Source organism: Dendropsophus ebraccatus, chromosome 1 (genome assembly GCF_027789765.1).
Source record: "Dendropsophus ebraccatus isolate aDenEbr1 chromosome 1, aDenEbr1.pat, whole genome shotgun sequence".
NCBI classification, from domain to species: domain Eukaryota; kingdom Metazoa; phylum Chordata; class Amphibia; order Anura; family Hylidae; genus Dendropsophus; species Dendropsophus ebraccatus.
The window spans coordinates 216,814,780-216,836,022 of NC_091454.1; the positions used below are offsets into that span (position 1 = coordinate 216,814,780).

At 44.1% G+C, this 21,243-nt stretch overlaps 1 protein-coding gene across 5 annotated transcripts in view; it reads right to left on the reverse strand.

Annotated features, from left to right (window-relative positions):
• Positions 1 to 2,442: 2,442 nt before the first annotated feature.
• ACHE (acetylcholinesterase (Yt blood group)) overlaps positions 2,443 to 21,243 on the reverse strand; it is a 47,735-nt gene continuing 28,934 nt past the window's right edge. For 2 of the 5 annotated variants that reach the window (XM_069948355.1, XM_069948348.1), the window contains exons 2-4: positions 13,898 to 15,430; positions 13,600 to 13,769; positions 2,443 to 3,807 (exon numbers count right to left, since the gene is read on the reverse strand). In XM_069948355.1, the coding sequence (XP_069804456.1) occupies positions 3,686 to 3,807; positions 13,600 to 13,769; positions 13,898 to 15,408 (1,803 nt within the window). In that variant the 5' untranslated portion in view covers positions 15,409 to 15,430 and the 3' untranslated portion in view covers positions 2,443 to 3,685. Of the gene's footprint in view, positions 3,808 to 8,188; positions 8,446 to 11,023; positions 11,125 to 13,599; positions 13,770 to 13,897; positions 15,431 to 15,791; positions 15,881 to 21,243 lie in introns of those variants that run through there. The other 3 variants (XM_069948365.1, XM_069948373.1, XM_069948380.1) reach the window with 3 other exon arrangements.

Sequence of the window (21,243 nt, forward strand, 5' to 3'; positions counted from 1 at the left end):
GGAGTTTCTTCCCACTGGGGGTTGGTCGGCCCGCCTCCAGTGCTTCTGCCTGGGCCTGGTGGTACAGTCACTTTAAGAAAGCCAATACGGCACAAAGAATAGGCGAAACATTGAAATATGAAGATTATCAAGGACTGGAAAAGAGGTGATCAAGAGAATATTGAAAAAGAGAGAAGGAGAGTCAGTGGATAACTAGTACTAAGGAACGGGAGAGAATCACTAGAGGAGGAACGTTATGAGACAGTTGGAAGAAGAACACAGAGGTGGTCCATAAGAATGGAAAATGACTCGTAAAGTCGTATTAGGTAAAGGGTGTGTGCCCTTGTGAGGGCCACCAGATGAATGTGAGAATAAGAGCAAGTGGCAGGAAAAGGAGCACAGCTATGAGACAATTGGTAAAGTGAGAACATGGAAAGGGTAAGCTGAAGAAGTATAAATTTATGAGACCATTAGAAGAGTAAAGAAGACCATAAAGAAGGTCAATAGAAGGGAGAATGTACTGAACAGCTAGTACCAAGTATTGTGTGAATGTCATCTGGAGAGTCACTAGATGACAGTAAGAGCAATAAGAAGAGGAGCTGAAGAGGAGCAAAGCTATAAAACGAGAACATGTAAAGGGGGAAGCTGGAGAAGTGGAAAGATATGAGACAACTGAAAAAATAAGAACACAAAAACAGAAAGAAGACTTTACTAAACAGCTAGTACTAAGTATAAGGTGAGTGTCAGCATGAGCATCACCGGACAACTGTAGAAGAAGAAGAGGAGGAGGAGAGAAAGACCAAGAGGAGGAGAACATGGAAAGGCGAAAAGAAAGGTGAGGGTGGAGGAATACTCTGAAACAATTGGTAGAGTATAAAGAGTATGGAGTGGGTGAACTGGAGAAGAAGAAAGTCACGAGACAACTGGAAGAGTAAAAAGAACAGAACAGAAGCTAATGAAAATTCTGAGACAAATGGAGAGAGTAAGGTACAGTGGATGAAATTTACGAGATAACTGAATAAGTCAGAAGAACATGGAGACAAGTTGACGACAATTCTGAGACTACTTAAAAAGTCAAAATGAACCTGGAGAAGAGATGGTGAAATGGATAAAAATTACGAGACAATTGGAGAAGTAAGAACATTGAGAGGAGGTGGTGGAGGGGATAAAATTTACGAGACAATTGGGGAAGTAAGAACATGGAGAGGAGATGGTTGAGGGGATAAAAGTTACGAGACAATTGGAGAAGTAAGAACATGCAGAGGAGATGGTTGAGGGGATAAAAGTTACGAGACAATTGGAGAAGTAAGAACATGGAGAGGAGATGGTTGAGGGGATAAAAGTTACGAGACAATTGGAGAAGTAAGAACACGGAGAGGAGATGGTTGAGGGGATAAAACTTACAAGACAATTGGGGAAGTAAGAACACGGAGAGGTGATAGTTGAGGGGATAAAAGTTACGAGACAATTGGAGAAGTAAGAACACGGAGAGGAGATGGTTGAGGGGATAAAAGTTACGAGACAATTGGAGAAGTAAGAACATGGACAGGAGATGGTTGAGGGGATAAAACTTACGAGACAATTGGAGAAGTAAGAACATGGAGAGGAGAAGACGACAAGTTAGGAGAGAGTTGGAGAAGTAAGGAGAACATGGGGAGGGTAAGCAAGAGTGGAGGAATATAACAAGACAACTGGAGGATAGACAGTAGGTGGAGAGGGTGAGCTGGAGAAGTAGACAACTATGGGCCAGAAGATGATTAGTAGAGAGTCAACAGATGTTAAGAAAAAAAAAAATCGAAGTACCAAAAAACATTAAACATGACGCGTTTTACAAAACTGAGAAGGTTTAATGTTCTTTATTGAACAATGCACATACAAGGCTTGCTCCTCATCAGCACACATTAAAGGGAAGGCCTCATGTTCCTGTTCTTAATAGTGGCGTCCAGGTCAGACGATACATTTGGGTTCCCAGATGTGGGCCCTCCTGGAACCATCATAGAGGTGAAGTCATTGTAGGTAAATCTAGTCCTGGGATCTATGTATATATCATCTGTAATATAATATTATACTGCACATCTTATCAATAGATCATGGAACAGTACAGAAACCTTCCACACTATCACAGGTAAACAGATCCTTAGCTCTCCATGGCAGATAAAACTAAGAAAAGTTCCAGGTCGGATTGGATGCTGGAGATCACATTCCCTATAGACCCTTATATAGGCAACCACCGTTCTAGAGTCACGGAGGGGGAGGAGCAAACTCTCAGTAACCAATCAGGTATTTGCTCATGTTTAATTGGTTGGATCGGTAAGATTTGCTTATCTGGGCACTGGTATAACCAACAAGGTAACAGTCATCATTGTATACTCATATAGTGGCCTATTCTGCTCCAAGACTTAAAGGGGAATTCCAGCTAAGGGTAGAAAATCTCAGGGCAGTGCCATGTTTTTTTTTTAGGGGGGGGGGGTTCTCTGCTAATACGATTATTAAGAACAGTCAAGCTCACAGATCCCCACCAATGCCACCTTGTGACTTTTAGTTGGAGTTCCCCTTTAAATTTAGGAAGCACGAAAGCCTTTAGCTGATTGGATGTTCTTTTAAAGGACCCTGACTCTTTTGTGTTAAAATACAGACAATAACAAAATAAAAAATCTCATGTGCATAAAAAATATAGTGGAATAGTGGAGATGCACATACAACACTGCATGAGAAGACACACAATGCTGAGACTTGTAGTCCCCTCGTAGCTAGAGAACCAGAGTCCCTAGATTGCTCCTATGATATCACTAGTGAAGGATTAAGTGCATAAAGGTTGGGCCAGACCATAAATCACATATGGCTTCCAGCAGATCTAGGGGACCTTTGGTTTTCTGCACAAACCAGCTGAGAATCATGGGACTTAAAGGGGAAGTCCAGATCAACAAGGGCTCATAAGGCTGGGCAACTGAAGTGCTTAAAGGTTCCCCATGGTATGACTAGAGACTATGGCTGGAGATGTGTCCGCCATGAAGTGCTCAAGGTGCTGACTTGGTCACAGCGGGGGGGGGGGGGGGCTACTTTAGAAGTGAACTTCCCCTTTAAGAATGGTAACAACACCATTCTAGATGCACATGGTGAGCTCTATAGCTTATGAGGCTGGTGAGTATTGCAGTACAGTATATCGTATGGGATGAGGCCCGTTTGCCCCCTTTCGCCCGATACCCCATAGCTCGGGGGGGGGAGGGGGGGGATAACGTTCACAGCATCACAAATAAATAGGTTTACACATAAATCTCCCTCCATATATATATATTAGAAATATGTATATATTCTATATATATATTTATATATATATTTATATCTTTATATCATCGAACACTATATACAGATGGACATGCGGACAAGGGGATCACAGCGTCATACAGGGAGGTGCCCGCTGACCACGCAGGGTTAGGGCCGGTGGGGGGAGGGGGACGGATAGTACATACAAAGGAACGGGAACAATCACATGACTTGCGTATGTGGTGTCGGGTTAATGTCCTTATAGGTGTCTTGCTCTTTAAGACATCACTCGAGGGTGGGGGTGAGTGTCTACAGACCCCCCCTCCTGCCGCTCTGCATGAGGAATCTGTGCAGCGACGTTGCGGTGATGTCATAGTGATGTCACAGTTTTTTTGTGTGTCTAGAAGAGCAGGAGAGTTGGTTGGGTGATGTCACAGTGAGGTCACAGCTCGCTGCAGCGTTCCTGCTTGCTGTAATGGTCAAACTGGTTCTTCCATCGCATCATGTAGGCGCTCCAGCGATGGAACTCCACCTTCCACTGCCGCTCGGCTTCATCGATGTTATCTGTAGAGGGGGGAGGGGAAGGAGAGGAGGAAACCGGAGAGAGGAAGGGAGGGAAGAACAGCATAAGAGAAGGCGTAAAAAAGAGGGATGAAAGGAGGGGACCATCCCTACTTCTAGAGTTTTCCAGAATCTATGACCTCACCGACTCGGCCCTGAACAGTCCATGGATCATTGCACTGCTAAACACATTGGCCATCAAGAGTTCTTTGAAAACAAAAATGGCCGCCCTATTGGTTGTAACCAAAACTAAAAAAATAACTGTTAGAATTATAACAAAAGGGAGATGGGCGAGTCTACAAAATATTGGGGGTCCTGGTTAAACGGTGGTGGTGGTGGGGGGTGAAGACCACTATAAGGCTGGAGAAGAACAACATGATAGGAGATGTAGTGACACAGCTGGCGAAAACCAATGATAATTAAAGGAGCACTCCAACTAAGGGAGAAGTCTGATTATAGTGCAGGCCGAGATGGTGCGAGCAGTGTCCGACTACAACCAGATCAGTAAAAGTTCCTTCTCGGCACTCACCATCATGCTACATAAATTTTTATTGTAGAAGAAAGTCCATTAAAAAAAAAAAATACAACGGCAACAGGCTTGACGGCAAAACGTCGTGTTGCCGTTCTATATTTTTTTATGGACTTTTTTCCACAATAAAAATTTATGAAGCATGATGGTGAGTGCCGAGAAAGAACTTTTATAATACTGTTTGAATTTTTTCTTACTGTGAGCACCACCCTAGACACTGGAGTCCTGGAAAACATGGATCCGGTCATAGGCCCTAGGCCGTATCCCTGTTTTCCAGAACTCCCTAGGGCTGCATCCAACTTTCTCAGCCACTGGTATTGCTCCAGAAACTAACTCTAAAGTGCCAATCAGATTTCTGTGGAGAACTCCTTTAAGGTGAATGTGATGTAATACTGTGAATAATCTAATATTAGTGAGATTAGAAACCTGTTAATAAGTTTTTGGTGGGAGAGGGGCAAGGGGTCAGTGTCGGACTGAGGTATCTGGGGCCCACCAGAAGAAATGATCCTGGGGCCCACCAATGAAGAACCAATGAGAAGCGACATGTCAGACAATGTTAGTGCAGGTTCTAAAGCTGGGGGCCCACCGGCCCGCTAGTGAACCAGTCCGACACTGCATGGGGTGGATAATGTTGGAAGGTAATATGGACTGATGCATGTTCCTATGTATGATAAAGAACCTAAAAGGTTGTGGCCTCTTCAGATGGCTCCTTAAAGGGGTACTCCAGAGGTCTGCTCTCTGCTGCCACCTCTGTCCATGTCAGGAACTGTCCAGAGCAGCAGCAAATCCCCATAGAAAACCTCTCCTGCTCTGGACGCTTCCTGACGTGGACAGAGGTGGCAGCAGAGAGGGCTGTGCCAGAATGGGGAGAATACACCACTTCCTGCAGGACAGACAGCAGATGAGAAGTGCTGGAAGAGATTACAAAATAGAAGTAATTTAGATGTAATTTTGTTTCCTCTAGAGTACCCCTTTAAACTGTATGATTTGATCTGGAATGTCACTGGGGTTCCCCTTTAAAGAGTTATTTCAGACAGCAAGGTTTTCTTTTTATATACTCTGCTTTAATAATTAGCTTTTATATATCTATGTAATATAACTTCATTAAAATAAATGGATATACTATTCTACATCGACTGGCAGCAGTAAGGGGCAGCACGGTGCTCTCTGCTGCCACCTTCATTGGTGTCAGGTACTGCAGGGCTGTCAAGGACAGCACCAGTAGCAGAGGTAGCTGTGATAGAAGTTCCTGACCTGAACAGTGGTGGCAGCAGAGAGGCCTGGGTCGCCCCTTCTCTGCCACTTAAGGCGTTCAGCATGCATGTGAATTACTTAAGGGCATTTCCATCAAGTAAGTCACTCAGAAAGCTAGCTGACCAAGTGTTCCTAAAGTGGTGGTCACCCTGGAAAAGATTTGGCAGTGGATGATTCTACTGAGGCCTACACTGCACTCGACTGCACTCCCTCGTGAATTTTAAAGGGGTTACTCAAGCAAAAAATGTTTTCTCTCAAATCAACTGGTGCCGGAGATTTGTAATTTATATCCATTAAAAATCTTCAGTCTTCCAGTACTTATCAGTTGCTGTATGTCCTGCAGGGAATGGTGTTTTCTTTACAGTCTGCTGCCACTTCTGTCCTTTTTAGGAACTATCCAGAGCAGCAGCAAATCCCCATAGAAAACCTTTCTTGCTCTCCAGACTGGAAAGAATACACCACTTCCTGCAGGACATACAGCAGCTGATAAGTACTGGAACACTGGAGTTTTTATTTATTTATAGAAGTTATAAGAAAAGAAAAAAACTTTTTTTTTTTGCTGAACTAGCCCTTTAATCCCTCTTGTGGTAGCATGAGGGAGCACTTCTCTTAATAATAGTGAGTGGAGGAGGAGTCCTGGATGTAAGCTCCGCCCTTAATATAAAATTTTAAATGATACCTCCCTGTAAAGCATCATGGTCCTGCATTGTAGGACCAGGTAAGAGGCTTTTATGTGTGATTAGAAAGACTGTCCATGGCTGCTTTTATCCAAACACAGCGCCACTCCTGTTCACAGTTTGTGTGTGGTATTGCAGCTTAGCACTTTCATGAAGCTACTTATTCAATACTGAATAAACAATGGTGGTGCCGGATTTGAAAGAAAGTTGTCACCTCTAAAACACACTAGGAAAGGGGTAGTTCAGCAAAAAATAAAAAATAAATAAAAAATCAACTGCTGCCAGAAAGTGGCAGAGATTTGCAATTTACTTCTATTAAAAAATTCCAGTATTTATCAACTGCTGTATGTCCTGCAGGAAGTGGTGTGTTCTTTCCAGTATGACACAGTGCTCTCTGCTGCCACCTCTGTCCATGTCAGGAACTGTCCAGAGCAGGAGAGGTTTTCGATGGGGATTTGCTGCTGCTCTGGACAGTTCCTGACATGGACAGAGGTGGCAGCAGAGAGCACTGTGTCATACTGGACAGAACACACCACTTCCTGCAGGACATACAGCAGTTGATAAGTACTGGAATTTTTTAATAGAAGTAAATTACAAATCTATATAGCCTTCTGACACTGGTTGATTTGAAAGAAAGAAAATTTAGCTGGAGTACCCCTTTAATTCTGTGTTGTCAGGACTGGGGAACACAGAAGACAAAGGCAAAGCTGGAGGGGCTCTGTAGTGTGAGCATTAAAAGAGAAATCTAGGACATATCTAGCTGTGGGTCATGGGCCATTGTAACACTGAAGTGAGAATATTCTCCAGTATTAATGAGATTTCTGTGGGAAACCGTGCATACTCACCTTCCCTGCTCCCCCCACTGCTGCTGTTCTCCCAGTCAGGCTCATTGCACAGCACTTCCTGTGTTAGGTCAGTGTATACATATAAGCGGCTGCAGTAGTGAAGAAGTGCTGTACAGCTGGGCCGACTATGGCGGAAAGGTAGTGGCAGGGGGAGCAAGGAAGGTAAAATGCATATTTTTTTTATATTATTATTATTACAACTTGGAATACCCCTTTAAGAGGAAATGTAATCTATTAAAAGGGGTATTCTGGCATAGAAAAAAAATATTTTTTTAATTTTATTTTAAATAACTATTGAAGAATTGTAATTGCCAGAATAACCCTTTAAATCATCATATAAAAAAAATAGAGCAGGACCAAAGAGCTCCTCATATCTCAGCTTTCTAGGCCCATGAGAGTGTAACATGGAGGGAGTATGATTTTGGAAAATAAATATACCCTGTCCACCCTGAAATATTGGAACAACGGACTAGGGGAGCATCGATTTCACACCTTTGAGACTGTAGGCCCGGCCTGATGACCCAGTCTGACAGCTGTCCTGAGGGGTGGTCGGGCCGGGCCTTGTGTCTGTCATATGGGCATAGAAATACATCTGCATAAGGCCCCTCACACATGTGTATTAGAGATCCGCATTCTCATCCATGTTAATAAGGGATGTCCCAACTTGACCAAAGTTCTGATATCCTGAACTTACATGTGTCCAGGATTATCAGAATATGGACCCGTATGCAGAGATGTAATAGGGCATTAGGCTAGTGTGAGTCCACCCATACAGGACATGCCGCTGACTATTCTGATTAGATAAGCTTCATTACTTTCTAACCACTAGGTGGCGCTGCCAGTTTGGCAAATCAATAGCTATGTCCTGGCCATTTAAAGGGTTAATGCCCATCTCTCTTAAAAAGGAAAAAAAAACAAAAACATGCAGATTTGATTGATGGGTCAGATGATTCGGTGCATTTTTTTAGTCTTTTTACAGAAAGTGAAATGGTTAACGTAAAAAAAATAAAATTAAAAATTAAAAACAAAAAAGCCAAAAAAGTGAAATGTAGAAAAAATATAAATTTATTAAAGGCATAAATAGAGAAATGATGGATGGAAGGCGGTGCTGAGCAGATGGATGGATGGAGGAGGAGCGTTGCATGCTGGGAGATGTTATCAGGTTGGGGGTGGGGGGGTTGGAGGTAGCGTTAATAGTTTTCGTGGGGTGGTCTCACAGGGTTGGGGGTCTCTTTATGGCCTTATGTATTAGGCTGCACTATGAGCCCACCGAGGGTGAGCAGCAGCAGCAGGTGGGGGCTGATTCGGGAGCAGTTCGAGCACGGCCATCTGGTCGCTATAAGGGAGAAAGTCACAGAATTAATGGGATGAAAAAAATCAATAGTCACAGCCTCCCGCATGACCCAGGGAAGGAAGAAGCGTCAGATGTCACAGTCACATCACCACAAGCGCCCACTCTGCCCCTCCACGTCAACCATTTCCTTCTCTCAGTCATAGATGGAAGAACGTAATGGTGCGTTTACACAGACAGATTTATCTGACAGATCTTTGAAGCCAAAACCAGGCACAGACTATAAACAGGGGTCAGGTCATAAAGGAAAGACTGAGATTTCTCCTCTTTTCAAATCCGTTCCTGGCTTTGGCTTTCAAAATCTGTCAGATAAATATTTCTGTGTAAATGCACCCTTACATACATGGCAATTATTTCCCACAGTCATCCCCGCTACACTGCTCCTGGTCTGTACACAAAATATAAGCCGTCTGCCTGTATGCCTATGATAACACTTCTTGCTCCATTGCTTAAAGTTATACAGATTTGTCAATTACTTTTATTGAAAAATCTCCAGTCTTCCAGTACTTATCAACTGCTGTATGTCCTTCAGGAAGTGGTGTATTCTTTCCAGTCTGACAGTGCTCTCTGCTGCCACCTCTGTCCATGTCAGAAACTGTCCAGAGCAGGAGAGGTTTTCTATGGGGATTTGCTGCTGCTCTGGACAGTTCCTGACATGGACAGAGGTGGCAGTAGAGAGCACTGTGTCAGACTGGAAAGAATACTCCACTTCCTGCAGGACATACAGCAGCTGATAAGTACTGGAAGACTGGAGATTTGTAAATAGAACTAAATTAACAATCTGTATAACTTTCAGGTACCAGTTGATTTAAAAAAAATAAAAAATTTCACCGGAGAAGCTCCATAAACAACTCATAATTCGACAATGGACCTTATAACAACCAACACAGTCTATAATAATAATAATAAATATAAATATATATATATATATATATATATATATATATATATATATATATATATATATATATATACATACATATATAGTGTACTGTGAAACTGACTCAGTTGCCCCTAGCAACCAATCAGATTCCACCTTTCATTTTCCAAAGAGTCTGTGAGGAATGAAAGGTGGAATCTGATTGGTTGCTAGGGGCAACTGAGCCAGTTTCACTTTACACCACGTTTAATAAGTTTCCCCCCTTTATAACCATATTACACATACTGTCCACCTACTTTTAGACCACCGTGTGTGTGTGTGTGTGTGTGTGTGTGTATATATATATGTATATTACACGTTTAGGACAAAGTTGATGGGTTTCCAACTGTATTATCCAGGACTTAGCTGATTTCTTCAAGAAACAGCGACCCTGTTTATTGGTGGTATTGCAGCTCAGTCCCACTGAAGTAAATGCAGCTGAGTTGTAATACCACACACAGCCTGAGGACGGGGTGGCGCTGTTTTTGGTAGAAAGCAGCTGTGTTCCCTCCAATCCTTGATAATATGGGCCTCGGAAATTCATTTGTACAAAGAAAAAAAATATATATCATGGCCGCTTTCTTCCACAAATAGCACCATTACAGGCATTCTCTGTTATTGAACACTTCAGCTCGATTTACTTCAATGGAGTTAGACTGCAGTACAACTGCAGGTGGCGCTGTTTTTCTAATACTGTACGATCCTTTGTAGGCCCGATCATAGTCACTGATCTGCAATACCGCACAAAACCTGAGGTCAAGGGTGGCGCTGTTTCTGGATGTAAGCAGCCAAGTTTTTCGAATCCTGGAGAAACCCCTTTAAGGATAAAGATCAGTTGCTCCTTATACATATCAGTCACTTGACAATATACTTTCTAGTGATTTTAGTTTGCTGAACAAGCAGCATGGCAGTATAAAACATAGGGGGCATAGGGGGCAGCCTAGGTCTCCAATATAGGTAGATCTAATGGTTCAGACAGGGACCCCGGAGAGTAATAGTTGAGTTTTTCTACTGATATGAGTCCATGTGAAAAGGCCACCCCGTCCATAGAGGATTCCTAGAATATCTTGGATTTCGGGATATAAATTATATTTGGGCCAGAGCAGATGTTACAGATCAGGAGAAATTGGTTCAGTCTTGCAGAATGAATTATGGGGATAACTTAAACCAGACTCTGACAAGTAGAGGCCACAGGAACTATAAGTCCCAGCAGGTCTCTCAATCCCTTACGGTCTCCTGCAGACAAGATGAATGGTATAAACCAGGGGCCTATGGCTCTCTAGGTGTTGCAAAACTACAATTCCCATGATGCCTTTATAGACAGACAATGGGTGTCCAGGCATGATGGGAAATGTAGTTTGGAGGGCACCAAGTTGTATGCTTCTGGTATAAACCCAGCTTGTCCTATATCCACAAATAAGATGAGGCCCACTCCTTAAGAGCTACATTGCTGCTACCTTTATGGCTGGGGTGGGGAAACCTTCGGCTTTCCAGCTGTTGCAAAACTACAATTCCCATTATGCTGTAGTTTTGCAACAGCTGGAAGGCAGAATGTTTCCCATCCCTGCTCTATGGTGAGTATGCCCTTATATGGCCTCTTTCTAATCACCTGATTGGACACTGATCACATGCCTGATTTACATAAATGTAGGACAACCCCTAATTAGAAGGGAGGAGCAGGAGGTGTGGGAGCAGACAGCCTTTACAGCAAGCCATAAAGCAGTTATGTTAAGAGAAGCAGTCATCTAAGCACATTTATAAGAGAAGAAAGAAAAAGGTAGGAGATAAAAATGTTAGATTGTACACGGTTAGTACGGTAGAATTGATGAAAGTCGTGTTAATATTCAACAAGAGCCATAAAATGCTAATAATATCATGAGGTTATGTAGAGGTTAAGTGCAGCTTATCAGGAAACATTGACATGACATATTTGCCATCCAAATGGCTATAAAACTTTACACTTTTTCTCTCTTCTAAATGACAGGTCTATTATGTTGCTGGAGACTAGACGGGCAGGATTAACTTGATGACAATACAGGTGGGAGAGGACGTATACTTACGGGCTGAAGAACCAAGACATACTCAATTGCTATTAGAATCTTAAAGTTTTGACAAGGTCTGAAGAAAATCTAAATTCCCATAGAGACTGAATACAAGACTTCTGTGCTGTGTGAGACTAGATAGGCAAAGCTAGACAGTAGTAGCAGAGGGGGGAAACTTGTACATAGTACACTGCCTATAAGACCTTCGCTGGCAGATTCCACCAGTTGTGACAGGATCTGCAGGTAATTAGAGACTCGTCTCCCAAGTCTCCTGCAATGCACGGGCCTAGATAGGCAGGCCTACACACTACTGAAGGAGCAGAGGCCTACACTCTGCTCCTACAGAAGCAGAGATGAGAAGAATCATGGCAAGAAGGTCATTAAAGGGGTACTCCAGCGGGGGGGGGGCACTTTTTCGCTGGGACAGGGGACGAGGTGGCTGAGGGAAAAGACATCCACTCACCTCCCCGGTTCCAGCGGCGGGTCCCGCATCGCGGCGCTCCGGTGCCCGGCCGCTTCCTGGTGTCTGATGTTACGTCTCAGGCCTGCGTCAGACACCAGGAAGCGGCCGGGAACTGGGCACCGGAGCGCCGCGATGCGGGACCCGCCGCTGGAACCGGGGAGGTGAGTGGATGTCTTTTCCCTCAGCCACCTGGTCCCCGGTCCCAGCTAAAAAGTGCCTCCCCCGCTGGAGTACCCCTTTAACATTTAACTTTACAGATCCCACAAAAAAGACAGGATTTGGGCATAACCTAAGGCCTTAGAAGACTATGTGCATGTTTTCTGTACTGCCTGAGACTAGATAGGCACCACGGACACTCTCACACAGGAATGTACAGTACATGAGATAGTTGTCTGAAAATCCTTTTAGTTTTGACAGGATTTAGATACTGCCCACAGTCTTCTTATGTCTGCCATTGACTTAAAGGGGTTTTAAGAGTAAAAATTATTCACGGTTACAACTAGCTGATGGTTGGATGTCCGACCAGTGAGACCCGCCTACTTGTCCTGATAACAAAGGTCTAATGTCTCCTGAATTACCAGAGTAGCAGCACATGGTTGGTCAGTGCCATTGCTCTGGAACGCTTTGGAAGCCCCATTGCTCTGTTCTGAGAGGACATCTTAGTTTCGGGAGATGTTGAAGTTCCAGCGATGGAACCCACATAACTGCAGTGTTTCTCCAGCGACAACGCGCTTCGAGACTGGTCCGGTCTCTTTATCAAGTGTCTAATAATGGGAGACCGGACCGGTCTTGAAACGCGTTGTGTCGCTGGCATAATTCTTTTAATAAATTTTATGATATTTTATATTCACTATTACTACTTGGAGCTGCGCCTCTTTTACCCGCCTTGGAATGGAGGAGGATACTCTCTGTCTTTAATCCCTGTGGGGATTAGTCGGGAGTGGCTGCGGTTCATTCACATGCTATCAGTAAGAGTTGTGTCTTACATCAGCACAACCTACTCAGGTGAGAGTTCTATGTGCTTACTTTCACCACTTCAGCCCTGTCTGAATTACGCTATGGAGCGCTGTCTTATATTTTGTTTCTAGTACCTTTTGTATATAGACCTGTTTCTTCCGCATGACTATGGACTGTGCTCTGTGCCCAGATTAGGGATGGTCCGAACCCGCCGAGGCTCGGGTTTGGCTGAACCCAAACGCTCGGCATCGGATTCACGCTGTACGCCCGCTCCGTGCAGCGGGCGGATATAGCGGGAGGACCGCCTGGAAAACTGGGATACAGCCTATGGCTATGGCTGTATCCCAGTTTTCCAGGCGTTCCTCCCGCTGGATCCGCCCGCTGCACGGAGCGGGCAGACAGCGGTAATCATTGCGGATGGTTCGGGTTCGTACGAACCCCATCCGAACCAGGTTCGGACCATCCCTAGTCCAGATCTTACCAACCGTATCTGGGGAAAATGGGGTAAAGATCTCCACTAGTGTTGAGTGACGTCCAGTTTCGCCAAACCAGAATGCTCGGCATTCAACTCCTGGCATCGAAAGAAGGGTGATAGTTAGGATGAAGGCCTAAAGTGTTCTACATGAATTATCTCAACCCTGATACAACTATTCAGTAACAGTTCCTAAGCCAGTCAACGTGTATGGGGCAATGAACAGCTTAAGAAGTCAACAATGATTGTCTGGAATGAAGGTCTTTGTATAAGAAGTCTATCATACCTGTGATGTTGAGGAGTTTGGGCAGGAATCGGTTCCAGAAAGTGCATGTCTGGACTCTTATTCCCTTCAGGTCCTGGGGCGGCTTGTTATTCAGTGCTATATACCTCGGTTCTTGTCCTGTGTACATAGGCCATTTTGGTATACGGGAATTCAAATTCTCATTAGGGTTCCTAGTAGAAAAATAAAAACAAGATTAGAACCATTATATAAGTCCGAATGAGCGTGTCATACTGCCATAGTATGTTCTCATCTCAATTTGGCATTAATGGTGCATAGACTTCATTATGTTCACTCTCACCCAGTCCGTGCGAAGTTGGCCCAGTAGCGCATGATTCGCCGACTCAGGTCTGCCTCTTGTTTGGTGTAGTTAAATTTTGGTTCCAGAGGAAGACCAAAGACGAACTCTATTTCATACCCATGAGGAACACCCATCCATTGTGGCCAAGCGAGGTTGGATGCCCGGTGGTCGAAGTAATAAGCATAAACTTGATTTCCAAACTCTGACACCTTCCCAGCAAAGTGGGTCATGGGGCAAATGACATTCTGATCTCCCACTATCTGGTCCATAGCTTCCCTGTTTTTTATTGAAGCATTTTCATCTGCCCAGTCTGTATATTGCATCACAACTGCTTCAAGAGCAATGTCATTGGCATGAGGGACACTCATTCTCACCCCTCCGAGGAACTCCTCCCGAGTGATCAGGCTCTCATTGTTCTTGCTGAAGCCTGGTGCTCCATACAGTAGGAAGTAGGAACCTTCATTCTGGTTGACACCTACAATCAGCGGACATGGCTTAAACCTGCCCATGTTCAATAATATTTCTGGTGTGTCTGGGAAAAAGTCTCCATCGGCCACGGGAACAAAGGCAAAACGGAAAACACTTGGTGCCGGAAGGACAGAAAACTCGTTGTCAATAAGCTTCTGTGCTGGTTTTGTACGGAGACAATTCAGCAGCTCTGAATCATTACCCTGTTTACAATCTAGCAGCTTGCCCAACAGTTCGGCCCGACGCCGACTCTCTTGGGGTGTAACAGTTGCCCATGGTGTGTTTGGAGAACCGCTTTGAAGTATAGCTTTAGAGAAATAAGGATGGCTACCTGGAGAGAGTACATGCATGCCAACAGAGGCACCCCCAGCACTCTCTCCAAAGATAGTCACTGTCTTAGGATCACCACCAAAAAATGCTATGTTCTCTTGGACCCACTGAAGTGCCAGGCGTTGGTCAAATAAGCCCAAGTTACCTGGTGCATCGGCACTTCCTGGTGTCAGTGTCAGAAAACCAAATGCTGCCACGCGGTAGTTCATGCTAACCACTATGACATTTTCTGCGTGACATAGGTAGCGACCATCATAAACGTCAAGGGAAGAAGATCCACTGTAGAAGCCACCGCCATATATCCAGACCATGACTGTTGCATTTGTAGGGCGAGGGGAAGGGACCCAGATGTTAAGGTACAAGCAGTCCTCACTCATGGGCCTATTAGGATTCCACATTTCCATACCAGAAAAACCAGGATATAAGGTGTCAAAGTATTGGTGACATGCATTAGGGTAATTGCTGGCATCCCAAACATCACTCCATGGCTTTTTTGGTTCTGACCGTCGAAATCTCAACTTTCCAACTGGTGGCTCTCCAAATGGAATTCCTAGAAATCCGATGACATGGCTGGAGAGGACATTTATCTGTTTCCCTCGCACTTTACCCGAACGGGTGGTGACCAGAAGTTCCGAATCACTTTGGCCGAACACATGAGACCAGAGGAGAGAGAGGGTGCAGAAACCAAACAGCGTAAGAGACAAGAACTGCATGACTGGTCCTCACTGAAATTACCTGCGAAAAGAGGGGGAAAAAACAAAAAGATTCTACATTAACACGCAAGTGACTCAAGTTATCAAAGAAGCAAATAAAACTGAACAGGAATCAAAAACAAAATATTCACCGATTTGGAAAGCGGACAATTTCTACAAAAAACATGAGTGGCCAAGAGATAAGAAAGGAGAATTTGTTGCAAGGAGACAGATAAAGAAAGAGGGCAGTGAGCAGTGTTGAGGAGATCAAGACGAAGATGGACAACCTGAGAAAACACTGACAAAGCCAAGACAACTTATTAAAACCAGACCTTCAGAAACTGCAGACAAGATCCCTCATCTCCCCCTATGCCCCTATCTCTCTCAGTCACAACGTTTCTCACCTTCTCTTCCTCTCTTTAAGTTCTTAGTCCCTATTTTTCTTCTCCACCTCGTTTCTCTCACCCCCAGGAACCCTGCAACAGCTGTGACCTCACCATCAACAAGCAGCGTGATGCCGAGCTACAGAAGGTTTATGGAGAGCGATAGAGAGAAGGGGGAGTGTAAGGTTAAGGGAGGGGATTGTAGAGGCCTCTCTTATCATGGTTCACAGGACTGGTGTGGGCCGGGGTGTCCTTTTTAAGGTCCAATGAAAATTCTGAACAGATGGTAATAGTTAGGTTGCAAAGTTTTCCAATAACGTCAAAGGTCATGCTCATAATGAACTGTTACATGGATATTTTAACTAAAAATGACAGTATAGGCCATAAACTAGCCAAAACAATGCTGGATGTCTAAGAACCTTTTACTATACATTAGTGATGAGCGTTATAGTGAGATATTCGAATATTCGATATTCGTACGAATATCCCACGAATGTTCGAATATTCGATCGAATATTCGATTCCATTAAAGTCTATGGGAACAAGTATTCGATTAGTGAAAAACATCTATTTGACCATTTGGAGGGTAAAACCGGAAGCTGGGGGACTTGAACGCTTATCGAATATATATCGAATATTCGCGGGATATTCGTACGAATATCGAATAATCGAATACTCACTATTCGATCGAATATCTATTCGATCGAACAGTATTCGCTCATCACTACTATACATACGTACGTGAACAACAGATTCCCCAGAGATGACGCTATGGTTGGAGAACCTCATCATAAATTCAGCAACATCAATTCTTTGCCATCAGTGGATTATTTTCGAGCTGATATCCTACAGAGAGTATCTGAATCTACTGAAATTTCGATGGAGATTTATCTTACACAGCTACACTAAGAATGGGGAAAGGAACACCCAAAACCTCAACTTCTGTGACCCTCCCGGATTTGACTTCTGAAAGCTCCCAACAAACAGCTGCCATGGCCGAAGCCAGTATTGTTTGGTCACCGACTTAGTATTACATACCAAACCTTCAAATGAATAGGAGACCATTTCATACTCGGACTGGTTGATTCGTCAATTACATTAAGGTGTATACTCTTCATCTAAAATTTTGATTGGTCAGGGTCTCTGTACTGGTATGTTAAAGTTCAATATATTATTCTATTTTTCCTCTGGGAAGGGTTTGAAGAACCGTGTGGATATTAGTTCAAAAATTTTCTGATCTCTGACTCGAAGGCTGTCCCTATACCCTAACCTGTATCCATCTGCCCTAACAGGCCATAGGTTAAAGGGCGGTAGCCAAATTCTAGGTAAAAATTTGGGGCAGATTGTGTTATTTCAGGCTTTCGCCCTCTGGATTTTGCCCCTGCACCTATTAACTCCCATTGACACCAGATTAAAGGAATTTATAACCAGGAATTCCCAGATATTTTAATGGCTTACAATAGCAATAATACATTTATAACCTCCATTGGAATCTCTCTTTGATGTCCCCAAATAGCCATCATTTTATGGTGTGTGATTCCTGACAAGTACTGACCCAGGTTACCCCCCTGCCACCCTTGACTGTATTCCCTGTCAGCTTCAGCTGGTGGTGTTGGTGGTGGTGGGGGAATAAATAGAAAAAGAGACTGGGAGCAAGACATATCCTGCAGCTGTCTCTTGTCTATTTTGGGCCAGCTCGCAGATAACGTTTCAATAAACATGCATATATATACACTAGAGTTGTATACGCCTGACTGCTCACGGAGAGTACAGACCCCGTCGTTCGGGGATTGTCATTTACATGTATGCCATTCACGGATGGTGCAGAATTCAGTTGCTGTTAAAGAGACCTTGTTGCCGGGAAAGCTTCCATTTACATATGGGAAATATAGGGGGCGTAACTGAACCAATAAATTGGTCCTAATAAAATTACATTCAGAGGCTCAAAATACGGACAGCTGAAAGAACTTAATACATGGTACATAAATGGCCAATCCTGCCCCAAGGGTCTTCTTATGTGTCACTGGGACTATTGAGTCATCCGAAGCACAGGGCCCTATGTAAACCTGCAACCTTTGCACCTCCTACTGTTATGAGAATATTTAGGACTTTTTCTTTGGTTAGTTAATATTTCTTGTCACTCATGCATCAAAACCTGGATAATGCCAATCACATTTCAAGATCCTGGCAACTTCAGTCACCAAGGGTATCCAGGGCATTTTCAGTCACCTATCAAGACCTGGGCATCAGTAACCATCAGTAACTTATCAACACTTGGCACCACCAGTCACACATCAAAACCTGATCATCATCAGGCACCCATCAAGATTTGGGGATAGTCAGAAACCCCTGAAGACCTGGGCATTTCAAGTCACACATCAAGACCTGGGCACTGCCAGTCACCCATCAAGACCTGGGCATCATCAATCACACATCAAGACCTGGGTAGGACCAGTCACCCATCAAGACCTGTGCATCCCTAGTCACCCATCAAGACCTGTGCATCCCTAGTCACACATCAACATAGGCATCATCAAGCACCCATCAAGATTTGGGGATAGTCAGTGACCGATCAAGACCTGGGCATTCCAAGTCACGCGCCAAGACCTGGGCAACTTCAGTCAGCTATGAAGACCCAGGCAACGTTAATCACCCTTCAAGACCTGGGCATCTTCAGTCTTTTATCTAGACCTGGGTACCAACAGTCACATGTCAACCTTAAATATACTTTGTCTTGAAGGATGGCTGATGGTCACCAGGTCTCGATATGTCACACATCAATGCCAAGACACCATTGGTCGCCTATCACGTCTCAGGCATTATCAGTCACATGGCAAGACCCTGGTACCCTCAATCATCCATTAAGATCTGAGCTGTGTCAGTCACCCATGAAGACCTGGGCACTGTCAGTCGCCCATGAAGCCATCGGCTCAGTCAGTCATCCGTTAACCCCCGGGAACCATCAGTCATCCATCAAAACCCAGGGAGGCATGTTGAGGTTTACGATGCAGAAGCCAGGGAGTTATTAGTGCCTACTGTTGCTCATTGTTGAAGTAGGCATATGGCAATTAGCAAGATGATAGAAAACAGCAGCTTGTTAAGAAACAGGAAATTATTCACAGATAACAGCGAGGCCTGTCGATGCATACCAAACATATACAAGACCTTGCATGATTTCCAAGCCAACGCTGTATTACGGTATCTGTGTTGTGTTGTACGCCGGAGATGTGTCTATGAGCAGCAAGCTGTCAAGCAGAGGCCTCTGCAAATGCAACGCTAATAGGGGAAGTGTAGCAGGTCCCCTACTTGGCTAATGAAATGAATGAAATAGTTGGACAGGGAGCAAGAGGAGGGGGGAGGAGGAGAGACACAGCAAGGATGAGCGGGAGGAGAAGAAAAACACCGCAACGCAGAAGAAGAATTGACAGGGTGTCATTCCAGAGGAGGCAATGAAGGAGAAATGACAAGATGGAGCACCGGGCTTTAGCCTGAATTCAATATATTGTCTATGGCACCTTTGGGTGCTCCAGTTCAACTAGAGGAGGGGGATTTGTGGCCTCAAACCAGAAGCTTGTTGTGTGATCATTGTAACCTCAAACCACCAACCGCATCTCACACACCATCTCTAAAAAACTAAACTATACCCTTAAGGACTGGTGGCTACCACCACCCAAACACTGGTAGCTATGAAGCATAGACCAATGACTATCAACCTCTTTAAGCAGGTCCCCAGGTGACTGGTCATTGTAGAGTATTCCAGAATATTACCAGCCATAATACTACTACCTATAAGACCTATGTGTAAAGATATAGGAAGTGCAGAGGTAGCGGTATCACTCGGATCCTGGTGTATGATGACTACTGCATAAGAAGACACCAATGTTATACATGGTAGGTGGGGCCCCTGGTCAGGAGTTGTTGTTGTTGAGGCCCAAGAGCTTTACATTACACCTAAGGTAAATTAGGCTGAAGGTTGACACACACATTAAGGCCCCATACACATCACACATGGTGGCCAAACCCACCGAGGACTGGACAACCATCTGATGTTGGGGAAGAGAATGGTCCAGCATGTTGGATTTCAACTGTCTGATCCTTTTGTTCTTAGGAGGATAAGTTACCACTAGAGGAGTCTGGCAGCCTACTGCCGTCCATATAGTCCACATGAAGAGATGGAAGGTGTCCCGATGCCTTGTCCCAGAAGCAGGGACAGGTTAGAGATAGAGATGAGCGAACCGGGTTCGCTCATCCGAGTCCATCCGAACCCGATCGTTCGGTATTTGATTAGCTGGGGCTGCTGAACTTGCATAAAGCGCTAAGGTTGTCTGGAAAACATGGATACAGCCAATGACTATATCCATGTTTTCCACATAGCCTTAGGGCTTTATCCAAGTTCAGCAGCCACCGCTAATTAAACGTTCGGATGGACTCAAACCCGAACCCGGTTCGCTCATCTCTAGTTAGAGACTGTACATCTGCGGTAGGTGAGAAAGATGACTACAGGGATACTCATACATGATGAGTTTTATTTGCACCTTTTGGACTTGATAGTGATACAGAGAGGGGTTCCTATAAAAACTGGTGGTTACTCTACTATCTGACAGGACCTGCCATTACACTAATATACCACTGATACCACCAATAGTTGGCAGCCAATCACAGCCAGAGATATTACCATCTGCAACCTGCATGAAACATGGCCCGTACTCTAATTTCCATGTTCCGGGAAAATAAAGCTTCTAATTTTTGTCCATTATGCAACTTTATCACATTTTGTCACGCCAATCACGCCAAACTTTTTTTGCCACACCATTCACGTCAAACTTTTCAATACTGCATCCTTACCTCAAGGCTATGTTCACTCACAGCTGGTTTTGATTGCAAAATACTGAGCAAAAATACTGTGTGGGAACATGGCCTAAAGGAGGATTCCACTCCCATAAAGTAAATTAAAGGGGTTATCAAGGATTAGAAAAATATAGCTACTTTCAGAAACAGTGCCACCTTTGTCCTCAGGTTGGGTGTGGTATTGCAGCGCAGTTTCACTGAAGTGAATGGAGCAAAGTTGTAATAAAACGCTCAACCTAGGGACAGGTATGGAGCTGTTTTGGGGAAAAAATAAAATAAAATTATGTTTGTCAATCAAGCAGGGAAAGCGATGGGAGGAGGAGAGAAGAGGCCTTACAGACTTCAGGGAACGCTTCTTGCATATTGCACAGAAGAGTAAAAGCATTTTTCTATGTTAAAGAAGCACAGACTGATGTATAAAAGGCACCATGGGTGTCCTTGACCTAACAGCTATCCCTGCTGGAAGCCGAGCCCTGTTTCCATATCTCAATGTGTCAGAAGCTTAGATGATAGATTTCCTTTAAGCCCCTCTGTTATTAAGGGGGCGTCCTTTAGTTATGAATGTTATAGTATGATATCAGTAACTGGGCGGGGTTGTGACAACTCATTCATGATCATGAACATT